This window comes from Brienomyrus brachyistius, chromosome 24 (genome assembly GCF_023856365.1).
Source record: "Brienomyrus brachyistius isolate T26 chromosome 24, BBRACH_0.4, whole genome shotgun sequence".
NCBI lineage: Eukaryota > Metazoa > Chordata > Actinopteri > Osteoglossiformes > Mormyridae > Brienomyrus > Brienomyrus brachyistius.
The window spans coordinates 9,092,114-9,118,082 of record NC_064556.1 but is presented as its reverse complement, the minus strand read 5'-3'; the positions used below and the strand labels follow the sequence as shown (position 1 = coordinate 9,118,082).

Genomic DNA, 25,969 nt, shown 5'->3' with positions numbered 1-25,969 from the left:
GTGCCTGTGGCTTTGTCTTATACATTAACCCTGGAAGTTGGAGGAACTTCTTGCAGGGTTGGATGTAGATTAATGTCATACCCAAGGCAAAACAATTGCAGGTTAAGGGCCATGATCAAGGACCCAACGGAGTAGAACCACTCCTGACATTCATGGGATTAGAACCAGCAACCTTCCAACAGCTGGCACAGATCCCTAGCTAATAGGGTGGAGTGGTGGTTCTGATGAGGGATTCTAACAGTTCTGAAGTTGACTGTATTCTAGGAGGATGCTTTCTCTGGGTGCTTTTCCTTGGGGGGCTTTTTGGGTTGTAATAGGGATCAAAAAAATCTAATCTGATTTGACCTGATCTAATCTAATGTCATTTGTCAGGTCTCCCCCACCCCAGGCCGGCTCTCCAAGGGAGGCCCCAATAGCCTGGATTCTCTTCAGAAGAAGTTAGAGTTTGTGTTCTGTAACTGTGTATGAGTCTCACCTTTTTAGAGTTGGTACCTTTCCGGGATGCCTTCTTTCCCGGAAGAGAGAGATCAAAAGAGAACCTTAAGCTGGAGTTAAAGTCAACACCTGATGTAGGAAAATAAAGTGGCTGCAGGTTAGTATTATTAAAATACTCATTCATCCAGCATAAACAAACAAGTAAATCGTAACACCAGTGAGAAGAATTCTTCTTATTCGCCACAGATTTGAAAGTGTAGACTGACTCCGTTTAGGTTTTCTTTTACCTTAATTGTTAGCTGTAAAATCTGTTGAACAGTTCACTGTAAACAGGTAGCATGTTGTTAAACAGAACCTGGGTACCGCTGTTGTGAACAAACGATGTGACGGTATTTATATGGTTGCATTTGCATTCGTGGAATCCGTATTGTTTTTATAGACTCGACTGCTAAGCATACAAGTTATTGAGTTATATAATTAGAGTGGCACTAGGTGCTCAGATGCTCAGTGGGCAGCGCTGTTGTGTGACACCTCTAGGGCTGGGAGGAAGCATCTTGCTGTATGTGTGGAACCGGTATTTCCCCCCTTTTCCATGTGGGTTTCCTTCAAGTGCTCCACTTTCCAAAGAAATGCAGATAAGCTGCTAAGCAACCGGAATTCATACATAAGAGTCTTTTCCATAATTGACCGTCACCCTGTCCAGGGTGCACCCCTGCCTTGTGGGATGGGCTGCAGGGTCCTTTGGTGAACCGGACCAGGATAAGTGGTTGGAAGATGGACAGATAGCTGTCGGGGGTGGGGTCAGGACATATTTGGAAATGTGGATTCTTACCTACTTTGTGAAAAAATCCTGAAAAAATCAATACGTCTTAAAACTGCAATCTGAACACTCCACACTATTTACAACTAAACTTGTGCAGCTAACAGTGATTAGGTTTACCTAGCTTCTTTGGAAGCTCACATTCTTGGTTCTGAATTTATCCACTGCAGCAGAAAATAAGGACAGAATTTAAATGTTTCCTTGACAGCAGGAAGCTGTAAAACTATACAAAAAGAAAAAAAAAATCTAGTTTGTAAAGAACACAAAATAGAAAGGAGTTTTAGAAAAAGTAATGGAGAGGTGCATCGAAATGTTAAAAAGAAAAATGACATACAACAGTGATAGGTCATGTTCCATGTTTTACTCAATACCCAGAATACCACAGACTCATTATACATAAGCCTTATTATGCTCCCAAAATCATTAGTCTCAACCATTTGATTGTGAGAAGTGATGTCATCTAATGATGCGACGATAAACTCGGGATCCACATCTCAAGAACACGGAGGAATATGCATGCGAGGTTGCAGCCAGCCTGGAGAATGCCGAAAGGGTCTTACAATGTGTTCTCCAGAATTGCAGATCGGCTATTGAGGTGCACAGATATTTTCTGCTGGTTCCTTGGAGAAGCTGGGTTGCTACGCTAACTATGATAACACATTCTATCCTGCCATCATGACTAGCAAGGCTACAAGGTTTCTCATCATGGGCTGTTTTTCTTATCATTGCAGAGATACAGACAACCTTCACAGTGCACATTATATATACTATGCTAACTGCACACATAAGTCTGAAAAAGGCCATTCGAAATAATGGTTTCCCTTCAAACATGATGCTGGTTGATTCCTTCAGGCTATTGACGAGTTTAACAGTGCTTGAAGGAGTGATTAAAATGATAGTACAATGTTCTAATTGATTACATTTTATAATTGCCTGTAACAATATTCAGCAGAAACACGTTGTCTGTGGTACCCTGTAGATAAGGGTACAAGCTGCTTGGTAAACATTCCTCCTAATGGATGGATAGCTTTGTCAACAAGGGGAACAGAACATTTTGAGCAGGTAGTTCCTAATTAACTGTTCCATTGGCTGTTGAGATGATGTAACGATATTAAAGGCATTTAAAGTTTGAGCCAACTAACAGCCCCTACCAAACATGCCTGCCCAGATCTTGGAAAGGAAACCCGCAGAATAAGACTGGACTGCTTGCAGAATTCCCTGCATTTATCAACACCACTACCATAGAGCGCTGCAAAGGGCAGCAAAGATGCTTAATGCTACACACAACTTAAATACGATAGTGGTTCAAGATGTTTCCTGAGTATTCCAACATCTCCCAGAGCTGCTTATATGAAAACATCAAACTGTGAAGAGTCAGTTTCAGAAAGATTCTGTCACTCTGGGGCAGGACGCTGAGTGCTTTCGCTGATGCTCCAGCCCATAATAACTAATAGAGGGTCACTGAGAGTATCACCGGCTGTGATTCCGTAAGCAGGGATTGAGTAGTTCAAAGCCATTTTTGAGCTCCTGAATGATTCACTTTCCAGGAGTTTTACAGAAGGTTTGCGTTCTTCGGTAGATGCAGATCAATATATACCGGCCACAATAGATGACGATGGAAAAATAGTGCTGAGGACTTTCGCTAAAATTTAAGAAACATAAAATATATAATTATACACAGGCCACATGCAACAAATGGTAAAAAAAAACAGAAAACATTACTGCTAATGATCCATCATAAAAACAGCAGAAAGAATAACCTGTCCTTTTATATTTCATTTTATATTTCTTTCCCTGCACTTACAAACACCATTATATTACAAAGTGAATCCAGATGGAATGAATTAAAGCAATCAAGTAAATGTACACTGGGATCTAATCCCAGTAAAGACCATTAAAATTATACAGAAAAGAATTCAAAAGCACAACCTTTGTACGTGACGGCAGGTTGAACAGGCCTCGTTTTGAGCAGGATATCTGATTATCGCAGTGTTTGCAATTAGCTTTAAAGTCTCCCTTAGTATTCTCAGGCATTCCGGAATTCATCATGATTCTTCTTTGTTCAGATGACAATTTGGAGCAAAATGGTGGATAATGGATTATGTAAACCAACAAGCAAATGGCTGATTCATAATGCTAGTCATCAGAAAGCTCAGTAATCAGGAAGGTGTGTCAAGCAGGAAGAGAACAAAACAAGGTTGGGTAATAGATGCAATGCACAGTACAACTCTAATGACCCACAAAGATGTGCTGTTGCCTGCAGTGGTCTAATTGGACCCAATCACCATTGCATCATGACTTTGCCACAGCCGTCAGTGAAGGCCGGAATTTTCACCAAAAAAGTTCAGGTGCTACAGTCTTCTGTAGTTATTAGTTCAAAGTATTTGAAAAAAAGTATTTTTTCTGAAGCAGTTTTAAAAAGTAACTAGTTTCTCAATAGTATCTGAATATTAAAACACACCAAAACTGTAAATAGTATACTGCAGTTGCAAGTAAACAGTTTTTGAGATAGAATAATGCTTCACATTAACTGCACCCTCAAAATGTCTTTATAACTCATTCGTAGAACATTCAGTGCACCTTAATGCATTTACTGAACATTCATAAGCAGCATGATTTAATAGCTCAACATCCTAACATACCTTAAAATTAGTAACAAACATTATCAGATAATATGATTATAATGACTGTTATTAACGTATAATATTTGTGATTGATGTATTAAAGCTGCTAAGGTACGTTAGGATGTTATGGTGTACTTATATTCTGCTTATGAATGTTCTATGAATGCATTATGAAGGTGCAGTTAATGTAAAGCATTTCCCAATATCAAATGTATATCGCCATCCCAGTGCGAAGGGGGTTAGGGTCACACTATCCATCCATCTTCAAACCACTTATTGAGTACTGGGCTGGAGTGATCTTGGCACTCATCCCAGTAACTGTGAGGTACAAGGCAGGGAAAGTCCGTCACACAGAGGGACACCAACAGTGATACCAGCTGACCCATTGCATCACAAATATTATGAACTTTGGAAGTAGCTATATTTTTATTATAACATCCACATACCTTCTAACCACCTTATGTATATTTAGTGTGGTTGATCTTGTGTAACTGTAATATTTACACAGTGTATGGTTCATTTCTCCATAGTGGCACACAGCTGTTCACATGCATTTAAGGCACCAGTGTGAACACGTAATATCATGCAGCTCCGCTTACTGTGTTTGGGGGAGAACAGTGGAGACTTGGACCGCGGTTCTGGCCGGGGAGCCACCGGCTGGACCGGCCGCTCCTGCTTATCGAGCAGCTTGCGGAGGTTGGCCTGCCGGTTCTGGATCATCCCCTGCATGGCTGAGAACTTCTCATGGGCTGCACCAATCTGGGCCTGGTGTGGGGTGGGTGGGGGGGGGTTTAGGGGTTGTGAGGGGGGGGGGGGGTAGAGAGTGGATGGTAAGGGGAAGAGGTACTGAGGTAAATGATGGATTTGGGAGAGGTTAAAGATTTTTCTGCAGACGAGAAGCATTGTGATAGCGATTTAATGAATGGGAACGAGTGCAGGGTAGAGATCTTACCATTTGCTGCTTGACGTTTAACCAGACGGTCACAGGTTTATTAAGCAATGAAATGCATTTTACATGCGTGACACAGGATAATGGATATCGCTGTTGCCAAGGGTACTGTTCAGAGAAAGCCATGTGTGAAGCACGCACAGAGCTGGAGCCTAGCGCTGCAACCTTACAGTAACTGCATTTAAAAATGCGACATGTCAGGGGCACCGCATTAACAACGTGGGATGATAGTGTTCTCAGGGTAAAATAAACAGTAAACTGTAATCTTCTGACCACACATCACAAACGGGGCCTGTTCTGTGCGAGAACATGTTTGTGGTGTGAAGATCACGTCCAGAAGCTCAGCTGGGAGTCCTCATGCACGTGTTCGTTAAAGCCGGTGTTATGCGCAGAAAGAAAAGTATGTCTCCTGTTTTAAGGCTAGTTACAAGTGATACTCAGAAAAAAAATTTAAGAAGCTGTTGAGTCCATGCGCATATCAGCAAGCACGGTAGTTGGGGGGGGGGGGGGGGGGGGCGTGGGGAGGAGGGGGCAAAAGCGTTACCTGGAGCTGGGGAGTGAGGATAGACTCATATTCAAGACTGAGTATATCAGGGCCTGCGCTCAGGGGAGGGGCCGCCCCCTCCTGGAACCTCTCAATGTCCTGCAATGCTGCCTGCGCCCCGTCCTTGGACTCGCATTTATCCACCAGCTGATTGGCCAAGAGGTAGGCTCCCTCATCGCACCAGCGTAGGGTCTGGGACAGACATAGACACACGCAGGCTGACGGGATTCACAGAGTCACAGCGATGCACTGACAGACGAGGGGGAGCGGAGGGTCACTGGTGCGGATTTCGGGTGCCGGAGGATTAGTCCCTCTGCGTGCAGATGGATGGAACGGCAGAATCGGAAAGCAAAGCCTCCTACGGCGTCTCGCTTGCGGCCGCTGAACATGCTGCTCAGGTGAACCGCATTCTACAAGACAGTCATGCACCGAACCCGTTTACACAACCACTGTTAAGGTGACGGCCGGACAACATTATGGCAGAAAATATCGCTTCTTCCTAGGAGTTATGGCCGCTCTCAGCTGAATTACGCGATTAGCTGCTTAGAAGAGAAGAGCATGGGCTTTGAGGCAGCGCTGAGGGTTTGAGATGCAGGCCCCAACCCCCCCCCCCCCGCCCCCCATCCCATGTCCTGCACATCCTCCCAGCTCAGCAGCAAGGCAAAGACTGTCCTTATGTGGCTGGTGCACTGTTCCATGTGCATGTGTGTGTGTGTGGTGCACTGTAACAAACAGGAGCGCAGTACATTATGGTTGTATGCGTGTGCGTGTGAGATGCCGCTTGTTTATGCTTCATGTGTGCGCACAGCCGTAAGAGCACTACACAGGAACAACGACTGAAGGAAATAAGAGTCTTGTTTCTTTTGTCAAGCTTTTCATTTGCCTGCTGTAGGTATCATGGTTCATGGCCGAGCATCTTTCCATTTGTGGTTCAGGACTTTTATTTTCATTTTTTATTGGTTTTCCACGTCATCGAGACGGGAGACTCTCGATCGTGCATGGAGGCTGGAGTTGGTAAGCCGTAGTCCTACGCTGTGCTTTTAAAATCTCAGGATTTTAAATCAGCAGAAACAATGGATAGTGGTTGAAGGTTTGGGTCATTTGGGGCTTTTTCAGCTCCCCCCGCCTACAACATTTTTTTAACGTGGGGTTTAAGGTTCTCAACTTTGCTAATTGCAAAGTATTCTGTACGGAAAGGCTTCCAGCTGCAAACTCATTTGTGTACAGATTAAGCGTGCGTGCATAATTTTACTAATATTTGCGAGTTTGCTGTGTTCTAGTTAGTTGGTTGGTTTTCTTACATGGCGGTTTACATATAGATTGCGGTGGCATGCGCAAGAATGTTGTCGAGGTTGGACTAATTGCTTAAAATAAACCCAATTATTTCGCTATTTTAATTTTTATCTTCGCTTTTGTGTGTGTAAAATGCCATGTTGATTCTTTTGTAATGTGCTCTGGAAAATAATTTCCCCAATGGGGGACATAGAGTCTAAAATCTAAAAAAGTTTAAGTCGGTCAGAGTGTAAAGCTTCTCCTTCAGATGTGATGACCACCTAGTTATGCGAAGCATTCTCCGGGTGAATGAGTGGTCTGTGCGTTTCGAGCGTATGCCCTTTTGGTTATGTGTGTGGTATACTGCACACGCCCCACGTGGCGTCTCCCATTACCTGCTCTAGCCGCAGTAGCAGGTCCCGGGTGCGCCCAAGGGCGGCCCGCTTAGTGCGTAGCGAGGCGGTTAGCACGTCGCAGTGATGCCGGAGCTCGTTGCAGCGCTGCACTATCAGTGCCAGGGCGTAGTGGTGATTGGCCGCCAACTGGTGGCCGTGCAGGATGATGATCTGGGCTCGGCCCATTTCCTCCTGGACAGGCCAAAGGGAGTAAACAATCTGCGTTACACCAGTGAGACTCGCCCGACCCTACAGGTACATCTCTCATTACCTCTAACTACTGATCAACACGTGGGCTACGAAACAAATGATACTGTTTTATGTTAGCCCCTAGTAATCCCGTAATCCTTATATCTTAATTATACACATTATATTTCTGAGAACATTACACATTTACAATAAACCATCTCAGTTATGAATGATTAATGCTGTATACTTTTGAAGGGGCCTAATTATGCTTTTCTGGATTTCCGCTTACCTATATTATATAGCTTTTTGCGCAAAAATCTGCAAAGTCTGCAAAATCTTAAGGCCCAATGTACATGGGGGAAGGAGTAACTATCGCCACAGATTCCTAAAATGTATCGTTGGACTCACAGCCCTTACTTCCGTGACATGGCGAGGTCACCTCATAAAACAATCCTTATTGGCCGCCTACCTGCGAGGATCTGTCTGCAGAGTGCAAGGTGGGGGTAAAAGGTGTAGGGAAAACTGACCAATCTGGCAAGCTGACCAATGAAAACACACTGTGCTCATGGGGGGTGGGTCTTAAAGGTCTCACAGAGTGTTTCAGACAGAGTTACAGATAAAGTGAATAGACGTACACAGCATGAGAAAAACAATGTGGTTCTAGAACACTGAAGCATGTCAATCTATTATAGTACATCACACACTGTTGGACATGAAGCAGTTCATGGAAGACAGACCTGGGCTTGCTTGTCCAGGGTGTCCAGCTCTTTAATCAGCTGCTCGGTCTGGGCTACTGTAGACCCCACGCAGGCGATCTCCTTCTCCAGCGCTATCATCTGCTGCAGAGAGGACTCCATCTGGGGGCCGAAATCACAGCATACAAGCGAGCGCCTGGATTAACGAAATCTCATCGTCATGTGAGCCACACGTCCTTCGTGTTAATGCCAAGAACATCCATACTATGTCTGCGTCATGTGTACCTACCAAATAAACTAAATATTTTGCCACGGATAGAGACGAGTCTCGCCATGAAGATGTTTTTGTACAGGGCAGGTTGAGCATCCAGTAAAACATAACAGTTGTAACCCCATTATGAATAAACTTACAATACAACTCATAGGTGGTATAAGGACTAGGAGCTCGATGATCTCCCCATTTATATGAGTAGATTTATCAAAGAAAAACATTAGTTCCTTATTCACTTTGTGGTCACCCACCTCTATGGTAACTATGGACATTGTCTGGTGAATCTATCTCGTTTGGCTTTTCCCATATGCTGAGCTATGGGCTTTTACCTCATGGAAGCTCTGTTCATATCTCAGCAGCTGCAGGTACTGCTTCAGCTTCAGGTGATGCTTCTCGAAAAAGCCGTCGAAAGCCGTCTCCATGTCCCGCAGCTGGGCCAGCAACCTAGCGGGAGCCAGACCGCTTCAGCACTCAAGTATCTCACATGCTCTTTAACAGATTGTGGTTCTAGCTTCCCAGCAAGTGTATGCAGGCAGCCCCCAGGTTACGAACAGGATCCGTCCCCTAAGTCCGTCTTTACCTCGAATTTGTACGTAAGTCGGAAAAATAATACTTCAGTACTTATTAAACCATAATGCTGCTCGGCCCCCAGTTATACAGTAATAATAAAAGTAGCTACATAATATATACTGTATGTTGCGCCAATGAGATCTTTGTAATATATTTATTTTGTCATATAATCTGAATATTTTATGTAATAGGCTTTATGGCCTATATAAAGGAGCTGTCCGTAAGTCAGACATTCTTAACCCAGGGACTGCCTGTCATTATTTTTTATCGTGTTCTGCAAATAAATCCACCAAACTGCTTGTTAGCCGTCATAACTTTCTGGTCGTTACGGAGCTGATTTTGTTTCCTTTGAGGCAATGCACCTCTGCACCCTGTCCCAGTCTTGACTGATGTCCCTCTGTCCCTCGGAGTCCTCCGGTGCCGTTTTTGATGCCTCCAAGTTCGAGAGCAACTGGCGACCCTGCCTCATAACTGACCTTATGTCATCCTGTAAGAAAACTGCTTTTTAGCATGTATTAAATTTACTGTTAATTACTGCACAGAAACTGAAACAGTAAAGCATGCAGATGAGTACGTTATCTATTAGACAATCCTGTAGTCAGGCCTGTAGCCAGAAGTACATTTTGTGGATGCACAGCAGCCCTATCAATAAGCAGAGGTGGATAGTTCAGGTCCAGAAAGTACAAATCCAAAGATTTTGTTTCAACCAATCAGTTGCGTACTGTGTGACTGTGACTCTTTATACTCAACTGGTTGGTTGAAACAAAATCTTTGGATTTGTACTTTCTGGACCCGACCTATTCACCTCTGCCAATAACGTCCTTTCAGCATATTTAGCTTGGGTAAATTTAGCTTTTTGTGCCGGGATAAAACATTTAACCACCTGGCTACCTGCTTGATCGGTAACATTTCTGTAATATTTTCCTGCCTATGCTAACTTAAAAGTCACAAAGTCAGAAAAGAAAGATGGTACTTTGAGCTGCCTGTATTTGTCAGTGTGCGCCATGAGAAGGTAGTCGATGGCGTTTCCCTCCTCTGGCAGCTCCGTCTCGGCCAGCTCTGTGCCGAACGTCTGCAGCATCTGAGCTATCTCCTTCACCGTCACTGCAAAGCTCTCAATGGCCTGTAGGTGGAGCCAGAGTGAGGGAGCGAGATTCAAACATGACTTATATAAACCTCATCTCCTGGGATGCGCATTATTAGCCTACTCATACTGCTTATACTTAAATTATACTGGTTGTTTTATGTTAAAAATACAGGAAGCAACTTCAAACATGCCAGCAGGTGTCCAAATAACTGTGGCGAACAGAGGCATGAAGTCATTAGTATGATATTCAGAAACAAGGGTAACTGGAAAACAAATATTAGGAAGGATATTTTCACATGAAAAGACTAATACTAGCAACAGAACAACTGTGCCTGGGTCCGATAGTTCTGACTGACTCCAGTGTGTAGACTGGAATTACGGTTTACGATATGGAGTACATCAGGGCCCCATTACAGGACTCAGTATTAGACATGTCTGGCGTCATCCTCGACAGGACTGTGGGTCTGTTACCGTGCGCAGAACGATCCAGTCGCTGTTGCAGTACTCCAGCACACCACTGAACTCTGAGCTCAGCTGGTTATCTTCGATGTAGCGCAGCAGGTCGGTGACGGAGCTCAGCATCACCACCTGAGGGTGACGATTGGCAGCGATACGCAGGTTAAAAACTCACGTACATTTATCAGACAGATACCCTCATTACACAGTGCTACATAATCAGGCCAAAAAACATAATATATTCAAATGAATGCAGCCCAAAGATAATAGACGCAGGCAGTAATCCCAAGTAGCGTGAAAGTACTAATCCCACACAGTAATCCATAATACCGTGAAAGTACTAACCCCACACAGTAATCCCTAATATCATGAAAGTACTAATCCCACATAGTAATCCCAAATTGCATGAAAGTATTAATCCCATACAGTACTCCCAGATAGCATGAAAGTACTAATCCCGCGCAGTAATCCAAAATAGCATGAACGTACTAATCCCACCCAGTAATCCCAAATAACATGAGAGTACCAATCCCAGGCAGTAATCCCAAATAGCATGAAAGTACTGCCCCCAGGTAGTAATCCAGAGTAACCCCAAGTAGCATGAAAGTACACTGAACATTTCAGTCTTACAGTGGCCTGGTAGAACATGTGAATAAGTTGAACATTTGTTCTTGCACTGCTTTTCCCAGTTAGCATCCCAGGCAGCACACAAAGAAACGTGCACTGTAAGGACATTTTACGGACTACCGCGCAGCCCGATCAAATGAAATTTCTACCGAGAATTAACCTTAAGGTTCTCAGTTCATTCCAGTGCTTGCAATATGCAGCTCAATTTATATAAGTACAGGCAGCCCCCAGGTTACGTAGAAGATCTGTTCCTGAAGCCTGTCATTAAGTCAAATCTGTAGGCACAGTGGGTATGAAAAGTGTACACACCCCTGTTAAAAGGACAGGTTTTGTGATGTAAAAAAAATAAGACCACATAAATCATTTCAAAACTATTTCCACCTTTAACGTGACATGTAACCTGTAGAATTCAACTGAAAAAAAAACAAATTGGTTAGGGCGGGAAATATAAAAAATAAAAAACATAAGTATAAGTATACACACCCGTAAACTAATGCCATAATGGCCCGAATATAAGACGACCCCCCCACTTTTTGGAAACTATTTCTTTTTATAAAATATGCTTTTGGAATACCAAATCTTACCTTTATAAAAAAAAATTCATTTGGCAAAAACATTTAATAATTTTAACCAGCAACCGCAACTTAAAAAGCAGCCCCCGGCAATGGGATTACAGGAAGAGTATTAAATAGCAAACATTCCAAATAAATGGGTTACTTTTTTATTGGGGGGGGGGGGGGGGGTAGATAATGAATATTACAAACTCCACAGGGTGCTGAATCTTTTCAATGCAGCAGACCCACATGAAGAGAGTAAAAAACATATTGCAGAGGAAGGCTGAGCGATATTAATAAATGATGGCGGCTCTTTTAAAATGAATGTTACCGTCTTTATTAACAGACCCGACCAGTTTAATACTAGCAGCAGTACTGCAGCCAGGGAAGCCAACAGCGTCTGTGACACTCAGTGATACACGCTAACCACACGCCAAGCACACGCATTGCCAGGTTTGCCAGCTCCCGTGCGTCTGGCGTGACGCTTTCTGACTCTCACACTCACACCAGAAATCTTATTACGGAAAGTCAATCACTCGTCACAACTATCACATTTGATGGCATCGATTCCCTTTTTTTTTCTAGACACAAAATATAAGAAGACACCGCAGTTTTAGATGCATTTTGAGGAAAAAAGAAAGTCTTGACTTGGCAATATTTGCCCGCTCTCCCTTGCAAAAGCGCTCCAGATCTGTGAGATTGCGAGGGCATCCCCTGCGCCCAGCCCTCTTCAGGTCGCCCCGCAGATATTCAGCTGGATTTAGGTCTGGCTTCTGCCTGGGCCATTCCAAAGATTTACTTTTCCTCTGATGAAGCCTTTGTTTTGTTGATTTAGATGTATGCTTGGGGTCATTGTCGTGCTGAAAGGCGAAATTCCTCTTCATCTTCAGCTTTCTAGCAGACGCCTGAGGGGTTTGGGCCAAAACTGACTGGTATATGGAACTGTTCAGGATTCCCTCCACCTTGACTTAAGCCCCAGTTTCAGCTGAAGAAAAACCCCAAAGCGTGACGCCGCCCCACGAGCTTCGCCGAGGTTCTGGTGTCCTTTTGGTGATGCGCAGTGTTGTCTTCGCGCCCAACATACCTTTTGGCATCGCGGGCAAAAAGATCAACCTTGGTTTCATCAGACCATAACAAATGGCTTTTGGGAGACTTGGTGTGTTTCTTTGCTAAATTTCGCCAGGCCTGGATGTTTTTCTTAGTAAGAAAAGGCTTCCGTCTTCTCAGCCGCCCCCATAGTCCAGGCATATAAGGAACACTGGAGATCGTTGTCACATGTAGTACACAACAAGCTCCTTCAGTGTTGCTATATGCCTCTTGGCAGCCTCCCTCATCAGTTTCTGTCCTAAATAGTAATCCAGGTAGTAATCCAGAGTAACGTGAACGTACTAATCCCAAGTAGCGTGAAAGTATAAGATAAAGTTTAAAGTATAAAATGTTTTTTGTACATTTCTCCTGACTGATACCTGTCAACAATGGGATCCCTGTGATGCTTTGTAAGCTCTCTGCGAACCATGACTTTCACTGTAGGATGCAACTGAGTAACGTCAGGAAAATCCTACTAGGCCAGCTGAACTTTATTTGAGGTTAACCAGAGTCACTTTAATTCATGGCAGGTGTGTATCCAAAAAAAACTGAATACTGTCATTAAATCAAAAGGTGCTTCAATGAAGTATTATTTTAAAGGTGTGCACACTTACGCAAACAGCTTCATGTACGTTTTTAATTTTTTATATACTCCCACCCCCCTCCCCCCCCCAACATATTTGTATTTCTGTTGAATTGTACAGGTTATAAGTGATATTAGTAGAAATAAAAGTGAATATGATGTGCTGTACCTCGAGCCAAAGAACTGCTGAAGCCGGGCAATGTTTTCACAAGCGCACAAGCGTCACAAAGTGCTAAGTTCATTATTATGAATCATTGCATTGAGCCCAAACTATTCATATAATAGGCTTTATGGCAATAAAGTATGAGTCGTCTGTAAGTCAGACGTTCTTAACTCAGGGGCTGCCTGTACTAACACTAGTCTCATGCAGGGTGGACCACATTCTTGTGTTCCGTTTGGCCTGGGATAGGCTCCAGGCCCCCCCATGACCCCCACTAGGATAAGGGCTTAGAACAAAGGTAGGCAACCCTGATCATGGAGTGCTGGTATCCAGCAGGTTTTATATCTTAACTGATGAGTTACTATCTGCCTGAGGTCAGGTGTGGCTGATCAGAGACCAGGTAGGATGGGAAAACCTGCTGGATACCAGCACTCCAGGATCAGGGATCTCTACCCCTGAGTTAGAAGATGGATGGATGGATGGATGGATGGATGGATGGATGGATGGATGGATGGATGGATGGGCCCAGCGTAGAGATGGCTAAGAACACATTTCACTCACAGGCATCTTGAGCGTGAAGTCCTCCTGACTGAAGCGGAATCCTATGTCAGTGGCTGTGTGCTGCAGGTTGCTGGAAGGCTGCAGCACTAGCACCAGGTGGAGGTTCCCCGGAAAGGAGACCTGTTCGGATCAGGAGGAACCAAAGGCTGCGCTTAGAACCCTCCCCGCAGCTGCCTTAATAGACGCGCCTGAGAAAAACTCTACATCCAGGCGGGCAGAACTTCAGTACTGCCTTACGAAGAAAAAAATTGATAGTATAGTTTTTCATGAGGATTGATTGTAGGGCAGCTTACAACTTAAACTGAAAATTATAGCTCCATTCATGCCTCAAACCAAACAAATGATTCTCTTTTTTCCAGCCTATCACAAGCCCTTATTTGCACAGAACAGTCATGTCACACGCTGCCTATAAAACCGAAGGTATCTGGGTCAGACTTTATTTACTCTGATCACAGAACATCCAAGACAATGCACCCGTCACACTCCACTCCGAAACACCATCCAAGAGCACCTCATTCCACAACCACGCTCAAGAAACCAAACAAAAACAATGGCCCAAACAAAATTTATTTGCTTCCAACCTGGCATTTAACCAGGTAGCAAAATAACCAGTATGATCTCCCCTCGAAATTTGCCTGAATGCCCCTCGAAATTCATTTCTGGCCATGGGCCTACTTTCAGGAGGCCAGCCTGCCCCGACCTGTCCTTAGACCCTCCCCCATCGCTGTCTGAGCCACCTTGCAGTGCAGCAGAGGGGTGTGGTGGAGTTAGTCTAAGAAGCCCCTGGCGAATTGATCGGAACACCTCAGTGTGAAAGCAGAACTCCGTCTATCCAGCTGCAAGCTTTTAAGCTTCCAGACTACACAGCTTTTCCGGCTGTAACGATAGACAGGCTGACAGAGCTGACTGATAATGCTCGAGAAATACCGCAGACTGGGTTACGGAGATTGCAGAACGGACCCTGACAGTTTTAGTGATCCAGTGCTAATCGGCATGGGAATTCCATGCTTACTATTCAATTCCAAGAGAAGCTGAAACAATTAAGGAATTACATGTTGAATTGGCTTGGGTTGCTTTACCTTGCAGTGCATCTGCAAGATGGAAAATAATTTGTAAAGACTTAGGAGAGTTTGTTTTATTATAGCCGCGCTGTCCGTGACCAACGTTTGACATTGGTTTGCCCTGCCAAAATGCACACGCCTTCAGCAGGCTCTCACCCTCCAACGTGACATTTCATTTCCACACGGAGATGCTGAAATGCAGAGAAAAGGAGAATCGCAAGCAAGCGGCATCCGTCTCCGTATCATGTCCTGATCGCAGGACTGAGACGCGGCGGAGCTTCACGCCGCAGCACCGCGCCGCGCCGCGCCGCGCCGCCCGGCGCTATGCAGCATTTCCCAGCCCATGTCAACTTGCACGAAGTCCCGAGTGCAGAAGCCCAACTGTGCCTAAAGACCTTACCGCCGTCCTGCGCATCCTGGGGAAGCCTCTCAGGGGGTTCGCCTCCGCCATTGTTTTGGGGGCTGTTTCCCCTCCTTTCCGCGCTCGGACTGTATGCAGGGGCTGCAGCCGCAGCGCCGATGATGCAGCTGCCGCGGGTAGGATGGCAGCAGTGCCGACGAGCGCCTATCCGGCGATGGGCTCCCTCAGCATCGTCATCGGCCACCTCGTCATGTTTTTTTTATATAATTAGTGCAGCGTTACGCTACCTAAGAGTCTAGAGCGAGTGTAAATTCACCCAAGCCAGCCTATGTATCGGAAACCTATTTTAAGACCTTCTGATAGTCATACATTTAATATAAAAATTAAAAACGCAAAACCTGCTCACGGATTTTAATTATGTAAGTGGCGGCGAATTGCTACAGTCAGCACCATGGACAGCATACCCACGAAATTCGAATTTCTTTCCTCAAAACTCCTAAAGAGCATTACGATGAACTGACACGAATGGCACAAGTTACAAAAATTAAAATCAATGTAAGACGTGCTTTATAGCATTATGATCCTTGCACACGCAGTTCTGTACATTAGCCTTAAGTAATAATGTACTGGGTTCTCGTGCAGGTTCGGGTTTTGCGACAGCTGCGTGCAGGTTTGTTTAGTAAAAACAGAGAATTTAGTGGCGAAGAACATTCGTTTGCAACCTCAATTTTGGCTGCCCTACTTCCGGGGACCCTACTTTTGTACTCATGAAATTCAGTTAACCAGTCCTGTGTCGAAATATCCCGTGTTAAAAAATTGTAAATGTGCTTTGATGGGAAAAGCATTTGCCATGCTAATGAATCTGTTTTTTTATGTAATTTACCGTGAGTCATATTTTACGCCATGCCGATAAAATTAGGAAAAAGGGGAACTTCTCTCATCTGAAGATCCAGATAAATGGAAACAGAACAATAAAAGCATGGCATATTAAGCTGCTTGTACTCACTATCCCTAGCATGGTGTTCTGAAGATACTTTATGAAGTCGTGGGACTGCTAAGAAAACTTTGCCGTTGGTTCCTGCCTTTTGGCTGACAGACACTTGCTGTTTGATGCATTTATGCCGAAGCACTAATCTTGTAGATCTGGTCAGATGCGTCCTATTCCAAATGCTGTGGAACTGGCCTTTGTCACAGCATGGGAATTACGGCTCTGCATAAGTTATCCTGCAACCACACAATTGTGTTTACTTTCGTTATTAAAAGGAATAAACACAATCACCTAAAAGAAACGTAACTGGTTTTGAAGTGTACTGTAACGATTTACTGTGCATTGTAAGTGCGATTTAATGAATGTGGGTGCCTAAGTATGAATTGCATCAAAAATAACCACCCTTTGCCTTTAACACGGCAGCACAGATTCGCAGCATCCTTTCCAGAAATTTTTGCACCCCAGCACCTGTCAGGCTTTTTCTCTGTAAACAATAAGTCACTCCATGCTTATAAACATTTTATTTTCTGGCTATTTGGCAATGAGAGAACCCTTCTTTAATCAAAATTTCAATTTGAGCCCTCTGTTAAATTGTTAGCTGTGGATTTCTAACCATCACAAGCAAAATAATAGGAAATGTTTATCAAAAATTCAGTCGCGATACAGAAGATCCAACAGATGATTGAAACAAAGAGCATTAAAACTCTCACAAACTGATCTGGGACAAGGCAGACAAGTGGCTGTCATTTAGCTTATTGAGACACAATCAAGAGAGGCCAAGTGCAAATTAGATTCAGATATGAATAAATAGAATTCCAACACACAGTGATTGTCAATGCACTAAAGACAGACCTCATATGTCTTCTTTGAAACCAATAATTTTAATCTTTGTCGCTAAATAATCTGTTACTACAATCTATACAATACTGAGAACCAGTTAGTTACGTTTGGTTTAGCTATTTAAAAAATAGAGACAGACTCACAGACTTTGGCCACCCTACACAGGCCAACATGGATAACAGAGTCATTGATGGACTTTGTCTTCATCCTGAATCACAGCTTACACCTTGCTTTTAGCAAGCAAGTCCACTCTTTTCAGTTTTCAGTAATGTGGCTTCCCTTTTCCCCATTCTGTACTACTCTCTCTAATGATGGTGTAATACATCACAACACACCGGTGTAAAGCACCTTGGGGAGACTGTTGTGAAATGCGTTGTATGAAAAGAAACTTAATTGAATTCATATTTTCTTGTAATAAAAGTTTGACAAAGTGAGTGAATTTTTTTATTTTAATCCAAGTTTGGGCCCAAACGTCTGGCATGTGGTGTGTGTGTGTGTACATATATATACATATATATATATATATATACATATATATATATATATATATATATACATATATATATACATACATATATATATATATACATATACATATATACATATACATATATATATATATAAATTTACATATAAGGGTTTTCTTCCTCTTCCTTCAGCCTTACTGATTCGCTCTTTTATCATTTCCAATATACAATAACGTGGCTGTTATAAGCTTCAATCGTTATATAATGTTCTATTTACACCAATTCAAATTCACTCTCTTATTTACAAGTTGCTGGTTTTTATTGAAGCGATTATTTAGATTGTTACTGATGCATCAGCTTGTCATGGAAAGCTGGGCCCTCCTGGAATGAAGTGTGTAGCGACTTAGCCTATAGCTAGATATTTAAACAGAGGGGAGGAGTTTTACGTTACAGACCAACTTGAAAGCTGTCCATGGAATCCCGACTGGAAGTGAACAGCTCAGCATTCTAGGAGACCTTGCTTGCTCAGCGAAAAAAAATCCTCTTCCCTCCTACTCTAAAGGCAGGTCTAGCATCCCTTCATTTATGTCGCTAGTTAGCGTGCTTTACTGAAGACTTGCATGTGATTTGCAACATGCTATTATTTATTTTTTTGTTAAATAAATGAAGAGGCTGGGGTAGTTATTTACAAAAAATGCCAAGCAAACACAGATAACAGAAGATGTGCAAAGGAGCTACCGCTTGGAGAATGCGGCTATTCTCCTCTGCTATGGCTATAACTAGCGCATTGTTCCCTAGAAGAGCTCTCAATAGCGCCAGTAGAGGGCGCCACACTTGCAGCAAAAACCCTTCATCAGCATGAAAGTTTTTCATAGGCATAGTAAAGCAGCAAACATTCATGGCCGTTTCATCATTTATATCTTTATTCTAAATGAATTATACGACAATTGCAAAATACTTCTATAAATGAGAATTTTGTGTCTGTGGAGTCAGTTATTTCATTTGGTGGTGCAGGTTTAATACGAGTTTCGAATTAAATATTCTAGTGGCTAAAAATTGTGGAAACACCGAAAGTTTTAAGAGACTTCAGAACTTTAACATTACAAATATCATACATTGCACACTTATATAAATAAACATTCTTTGTTTATTGCTGCCAATATTTGTATAGTAGTAGTTAAAGTGTAATGCCCAAAATGCTATGTTTCTCTAAAATTGCAGCCACTAGTGTTTATTTCTAGAAAAAAAAGCAAAAAAAGACCAAACTTCTGTGGGTTTGCATAAGGAATTTTCTTCTTTTTTCCCCGGTTATGGACAATGTTAAAACAACCCTTTTGCCTACGCATACATACATCACCAGGGGGGAAAGACAGGCAAAACTTTTATATTGATTCTTTATTAGATGAAGACCTCAAACTGGCTAATCTTTAGGATTCACATTCAGATGGACAATGTAATGCCCTGGAAGAGGCACGGGGGGCCATGGCTGGCTCAGCTGTGCTCGCACCTGTTAGAGGGAATTAATGCCACCTCACCATATTCATTTCTATACAAAACGTTGCTGATAAAACCTTGCATTGCAACACAACGTAACTGGCATCGTAGTCAAGCACACGAAAGGACTAAAGAAGTTGAACCACTGAAAACAGCATCCATAATGTTACTTAAAATGTTAATATTTTATTTTTAATAAAGCAGGTAGCCTATATGCCCAGTGCCCCCCCCCTCCCCTCCACATACAGGGATGCCACCTAGGTCATGTGACCAGGAACAGGCAAATCACCCTGAAAACTGCTGGTGACTGCAAGTGCAATTTAACTGGAGTGCAAAGTCCATACCTTGTTGTCACAACACACGCAAATAACATCGCTAGTCTGCTTACATCACTAGTCAATGGACTGAAGACTTTGGGCATAAACGCTCAGGACTTTGGCCCAGTCAGGGAGCCTAGAGGCTACGGGTCACAGGAGGAAAGGGAGAGGAAACGATCGGCCCGTTCCAGGCAGACTCATCGAAACTGGCAAATGCTCAAGAATCATTCTCATCGTTAAAAACGTAGTAAAAATATAACATTTGCAGGTAAAGTATCACATTACAATAAACATCTCAAAGAGAATTACAAGTTTTAAAAATCGAAATGCATTCCACAGTATCTAAACGGGATTCCGATGACATGTAGAAATGGAATGTATGAAGCACTTAACGCCGGATTATAGACAAAATAGCGCGAGTCATCATCCCAGAGAATGCAGGAGTATTCAAGAGAGATCAAGGGCAAGGAAACTCTGGCAAGAAGCGGAATGATGTGTTAGTAACCAAGTTCACAGTGGCCTTTAGTCAGGGTCGAACTGAAATGGACATTTACCAGAAGACGTAGCACTTGAGTCATATGGCTGTTCAGAATAAAGTTGAGGGAGCTTCTGAGATTGTGCACTTAGGTCAATGTAGTGGAAACATATGCAGCCGTTTTACGAAGAATGTTGCAGTTGTAACACATGACACATATGGACTGCAGGGGGCAGACTGGCTGTCCAGACACAAATAGGTTACAGTGATTAACTTGTGATTTCACCTGCGGTATGAATTCACATTGACTCTGATCCACAGAGTACTCAGCACTTTGGACAATTCAAACATTTATAAGTAGGCTGCTCTGAAGGATATTTTTGGCACCCAGAATAAATAAACATAGATATCTAGATATTCTCATAATCACTGCTTGCCTAAATGGAATGATACATTAACTTTATATACAAACATTGAACCACAACAAAGGGAATCGCAACGTTAACTGATGTTGCAGGGAATCTGCTCTGAAATCCTGAAATCAGTACTTGAGTGAACAATGGATGTTTTACTTTTTTTTTTCCTTTTTACTTTTTCCAGGTCACACGTTACTTCTTCCATGTTCCAAGCTCTTTCCTTTCCCGGTCATTTCATGCCTTTTGATTCTGTCCGGCATGCACTTACAACATGCAGCTCGAGAAGCAGCGGTTTCCGCAGGGCAAAGGGACACGGGGAGAGCTGCAGTCGGAGGATTACGGAGTCTTTGTGATTGCAGCGGTGCCCTCTGGCCATTGGGTGGCACTGTTGTCTCCTCTCAAAAAAACAAAAAAACAAAAAAACATTCTCAAAGGTGGCCCTGCTAATGAGTTTGGCCCTGAAAACCTGTAACCTTTCTGTTCTTTCATTTCCCCAACAGCAAGGGCTCCCCTTTCAGACAGGCGACAGGGCTGTGTGTAAACGCCGCAGCAGGCAGCCACTGTACGGGCAGCCTAGACAGCCTCAATTGCATAAAAAACAGTAACAAAAATACCAAAAGGCACATTCCAGAGAGTAACTCTCTCACCTTGGAACTAGAGTTATTTATATATTTACAGTGTATAAAACAATTTCTTCTGGGATAAAAAAAATATGTGTGTGTGTTTGTATTATATATATATATAGTTGGACACACAGAGTTGAAGTGTGAAAGTTTACATATGCTAAGGCTGAAGTGATTTAATCTCATTTTTTTAACCACTCCACAGATTACATGCTAGCAAACCATAGTTTTCGCAAGTCGGTTAGGACATCTGCTTTGCGCATGTCAATTTGCAGAAAATTTCGCTTTTAATTCACTACGTTATAATTCCAGTGGGTCAGAAGTTTACATGCGCTAAGCTGAATGCACCTTTGAGCTTGTAAAATTCCAGAGAATTTCATGGGCTTTAGAAGCTTCTGATAGGCTAACTGACATCATTTGAGTTATCTGGAGGTGTAACTGGATGTATGTTAAGGAATACATTCAGCTGGTTGTATGTTAAGGCCTACATTCGCCTGGATGTATGTTACGGCCTACCTTCAACTGGTTGTATGTTAAGGCCTACATTGACCTGGATGTATGTTAGGGCCTACCTGCAACTGGCTGTATGTTAAGGCCTACCTTAAACAGGATGTATGGCCTACCTTCAAACTCAATGCCTCTTTTCTACACATCACAGTAATTTCAAAATCATCCCAGCTGTGATGCACAGGGGTGACGGTATCATGTTGTTGGGGGTGTTCTGTTGGAGGAGGGAGCGGTGCATTTCACGAAATACACAATTCATGAGGTTATGTAGATACACTGAAGCAACTTCTCAAGACATCAGCCCGGAATTCAAAGCTCGGTCGCAAAGGGGTCTTGCCAATGGACAATGACCCCAAGCAAATTTTGAAAATCATGGCTAAAAGGTTCGAGGACCGTCCCACCAACAGCATATCTGTGGACAGAACTGAAACGTGTGTGAGCAAGGAGGCCTACAAACCAGTTACCAGACTCAGTTACACCAGTTCGTCTGGAAGAATGGGCCGAAATTCCAGCACCTTTGTTTAAGAAGCTTGTGGAAGGATAACGTAAAACGAATATTTAACGTATTTAACGGCAGTGCTGCCAAATACTGACAAAGTGCATGAAATTTCGGACCCACTGGAATTGTGAAATTAAAAGCGACATAAACTGTCTTAACAATTGTTAGAAAAAAAACTTGTGTACGACATAAAGTGACTCGCCAAAACTATAGTTTGCAACCATGAAATCTGCAGAGTGGTTAAAAAATGAGTTTTAATGACTTCAACCTAAGCGTATGTAAACTTCTGACTAACTGTATATATGTGTGTGTGTGAGAGAGAGAATGTGTTTGGCAAAGCTTGACAAGGTGAAGAGTGCGTGAGCCAAGGGAACAGTGCAATGAGGGGGCACAGTGTCCTTGGGGGGGTGCGGATGCAGGCAGGCAGGCAGTCAGTGACGAGGCTCTGAGGAGGCGTCGGTCAGCTGGAGAGGAGGCCACTTAGCTGGGGCTCCTTACTCCTGCTCCCTCAGGTGCTTGTATGACAGAGGTACAACAGCAGCAATCTGTGGACAGGTGAGCAGACATGAGGGACAGAGCTACAGCCACCCTGCAAAGCACGTCGCAAATCACAGGGAGGGAGAGAAGTGAACTGGCATCCTCAGCAGAAAAAATCACCCAAAATGAAAATAATTTTTCAAAAAAAAAAAAAAAAAAATGTAAAGAAACAAACAATTAGAATGATTTTCAAACGGCACAGACACAGACACCCAGCAAAGCCAATCTGCATTCCCCAAATCAGCATGACAAACACCAGAGGAATCACGCGTGAGATTCATGTTCAGGGGTTCATTTCATGTCTCATTTCCCTTCTTTGTTCTTTACCTTGGTTCATGTTTATACATGTAGCAGGGAGTCTTCAGATGGCTGGTGGGGGGAACAAAATCGGAAGTTTAATGATGACACATCTCACGCCGGCGGACCGGCTACAGTGCACCTTTACCGATTTCCGCCGTCCCCAAAGACGGACGCCGACACTCAACCCGAACAGCTGGACGGACGGTGTTAAGTCGGCGGCGTTTCTCGGACAAACCGATGCGCGATGAGTCGTGCAATGAGCAAAGTCGCACTCCGTCAAGAATGCAGGGACACAACCCTCACACCACTCACCTCCACCAAAACAACACACTATTGATAGGAGTCTACACCCTACCATTACCAAAAACCACAACCACCAAAAAAAGAGCTTCACTTTAAATATTAAGCACAATATAAGCTGAATGCAGTCGAAAGGAAAACCCCACACCAACAAACAACATATACAGGTTATAAGGCATGTGTATGGAGGCAAAGAGACACCTCAAGGCTGGGCTTCATTAACATGTGACAACAAGAGCTGGGAATCATGGGAAAGTGTGCAGCCTTAGTCTCACGTTTCATATCATGGTCAGGGATGCGCATAACTGGTACGCAAGTACGCATTCACCTTTGAAAGCGATACGTGTGAGATCCGATTGTTCTAACAGCGCAAACGCGTAACGTGCTTTATGTGCATTTGTGCTGCAATGATGAGAAATTACAGTGCATTTTAACCTGTATGCCGCAAATGAAGTACGAGTTATGACAACAGACTGCCGCACTTATGTCTTTTAAAGGTCAATGTGTACTTGCGTACCAGTCATGGGCACCCTGGACCGTGGTGCACCTGATGTGTAACAGGTTTTACACCAGTACTGAAACATTTCATTTTTCTGCAGTTGATTTATTACCTGAACTATTATCCAATTAATACAACATGTTCAAGTATAATAATTATAATAATAATAATTAGGGAGGATGCACATTTCTTGCAATAATAAACTAATTTGATTAACAAAAAACTACTGAGTGTACTATAACTGACCCTGCTGCTGCTATTTAGCTTTTGAGATCCGCAGTTCCCTGACTTTCACTGACTAAAAAGCTCAGTTTCCATGACTTATAACTATGGATGCACACACCTGGTATGCAGACACGCATTTGCCATATAAAGCGATGCGTGCAGCAATCCCTTGTTGTATCAGCACAGATACGTACTCAGTTAAGTGCATTTGCGCCGCTACGACAAGAAATTACCGTGGATTTTGACCTTCATATGCTAATCTGCATGTAGCAACTAAAACACGCTACGAATAAAATTCCCTGATAGTCCATGACTTGGCCAAAAAAAAAGAGATTAAAATTCCCTGACTTTCCATTTCTGAAATATACTTATTAAAATTACATGATATTCCAGAAATTCCATGGCTTGTGGAATCCCTGGAAAACCCCGTGAACCCTGCTGTACTTAGGCTCTCCTTACAGCACGAGAGACTCGGCTGCACACGTGCAGTCCCCTTCTTCCGATCAGACCCTTGTGACATGCGTGTGGAGGGATTTATGGGTATTGGCGACGGTGGGGTTCTTGTCCCCTGAGGAAGGGGTGGAAATTCGTGCCCCAAACAGTGCAAAGAGAAGGTGTGTTTTAACTGTAATAAGAGCCACAGCTTTTTAGACTCTGCTGTGGTGTGGTACCTGATCAACGGACAGAACTGGGCCTGTCTGAAATGGGTCTCAAGAGGAGAGGCCTCCCTGCAGGCTGCGGACACAGAGTGGGCTTCTTCTGAAAGGGTGAGACACACTTATGGCAGCCTGCTCTGAGGATTGGCCGGTAGTGCAGGGAGACACACACACACACACACACACACACACACACACACACACACACACACACACACACACACACACACACATCAACCTTAACCCCGACCCAGCCCACACCTATACCATAAGCAACCAAACAAAATACAAGATTTTTTGCATTTTTAGTTTTTTGATTGCGGTCACAGGTTTTTATAAAATTGAATGTCAAAATAAAAGGTTTTTATCAATTACAATGTAATGAATATCTGACCCACACACACACATATATGTGCACTGATCAAGGGATACTAGGTGGTCTAGTCACAAAGGGGGGGGCTAGTGATTCCAACACACTCACCCACCCACCCACACACACACACGCACCACAAACACCCCCCCCCCATACACACACCCACGAGAATATCTTAATTTGGTGCATATGTAATATGACCTCTCAAGTGAATATCTGCCCCTTCACTGCTGTTAAATTTAAACTGTAAAATGACACAAAAACACCAAAACAAGTCTGTAAAACATTTGTCAAGCGGCAGGCTGACATACAGCTTCTGTAAAAACACACACGCATCACGTGCAATTCGGTGCGGCGCTGAACGGCATGCAGTCGTCACGGTGAAATCCAGTTATATGCTGGTGGACGGCTAAGCAGTGGCAGCAGGCACCAGATCGCGGGCAGAGAATGCGATAGTAAGAATGACTAATGGAGTGAACTACTGCAGGCACACGACTCACAGACTGCTCTACAGCCACCGGATACCAGAGCTCAAACTAGACAAAACAAAAAAACTAAAAACAAAGAGAGGCCAGTTTCAAAGACACAACAACTGCGGGGAGGTACAAAGGTGAGCTTCCTGATGTCAGACAAAAGCCCATGGACTCAAAATATCGGGGAAAAAAACAAATACACATGGTCACGGCTGGGAACTGAGGCGGCTGAACAGTACACAAGCCATCGCATGCAGGAAGAATCAAGCCAGTCATAACAAATAAACAGACGACAATAATGCAAACCGGGGGGTGTAAAAAGACAAGAGAAATCTACAAAAGAGACCTCAGTCACTCCAGGAGAAGCTGTGACTGCTGGAGGTCTGGGACAGCATGAAGATGGCAGACGTCCCAGAGGAAGGGAGGCGTCTCCTCATCTGCAAGATGGCAGGTGCAGTGGGGGCCGCAGGGCAGGAAGGAGACAGAGAAGTACAGTGGGAAACGGGACGTTACACGCAGTGACACAGGGACTGTCCTGGGCGCAGCGACATCATTGATACAACGTTCCTGGAAAACGACAGAAAACGATATTCCAGCTTTCATGAACGGCAACTCTGATAAACTGCAGTGAGACTGGCTGCCTGACACGTTAAAAGGTGACTGGATGTGACGTACCTACA

At 43.5% G+C, this 25,969-nt stretch overlaps 2 protein-coding genes across 3 annotated transcripts in view; both read right to left on the bottom strand.

Moving 5' to 3' along the window:
* Window positions 1-15,645, bottom strand: part of LOC125719827 (proto-oncogene DBL) — a 32,768-nt gene extending 17,123 nt beyond the window's left edge. Inside the window, exons 1-11 of one of the 2 annotated variants that reach the window (XM_048994613.1) lie at window positions 15,340-15,645; window positions 13,879-13,998; window positions 10,323-10,439; window positions 9,738-9,887; window positions 9,127-9,251; window positions 8,524-8,638; window positions 7,966-8,085; window positions 7,040-7,231; window positions 5,373-5,564; window positions 4,479-4,644; window positions 476-564 (exon numbers count right to left, since the gene is read on the bottom strand). In XM_048994613.1, the coding sequence (XP_048850570.1) occupies window positions 476-564; window positions 4,479-4,644; window positions 5,373-5,564; window positions 7,040-7,231; window positions 7,966-8,085; window positions 8,524-8,638; window positions 9,127-9,251; window positions 9,738-9,887; window positions 10,323-10,439; window positions 13,879-13,998; window positions 15,340-15,390 (1,437 nt within the window). In that variant the 5' untranslated portion in view covers window positions 15,391-15,645. The remainder of the gene's footprint in view (window positions 1-475; window positions 565-4,478; window positions 4,645-5,372; window positions 5,565-7,039; window positions 7,232-7,965; window positions 8,086-8,523; window positions 8,639-9,126; window positions 9,252-9,737; window positions 9,888-10,322; window positions 10,440-13,878; window positions 13,999-15,339) is intronic. The other variant, XM_048994614.1, reaches the window with a different exon arrangement.
* Window positions 15,646-18,500: 2,855 nt separating this feature from the next.
* LOC125719823 (phospholipid-transporting ATPase 11C-like) overlaps window positions 18,501-25,969 on the bottom strand; it is a 66,803-nt gene continuing 59,334 nt past the window's right edge. Inside the window, exon 29 of the mRNA XM_048994596.1 lies at window positions 18,501-25,726. Coding sequence (XP_048850553.1) covers window positions 25,637-25,726 — 90 coding nt within the window. The 3' untranslated portion in view covers window positions 18,501-25,636. The remainder of the gene's footprint in view (window positions 25,727-25,969) is intronic.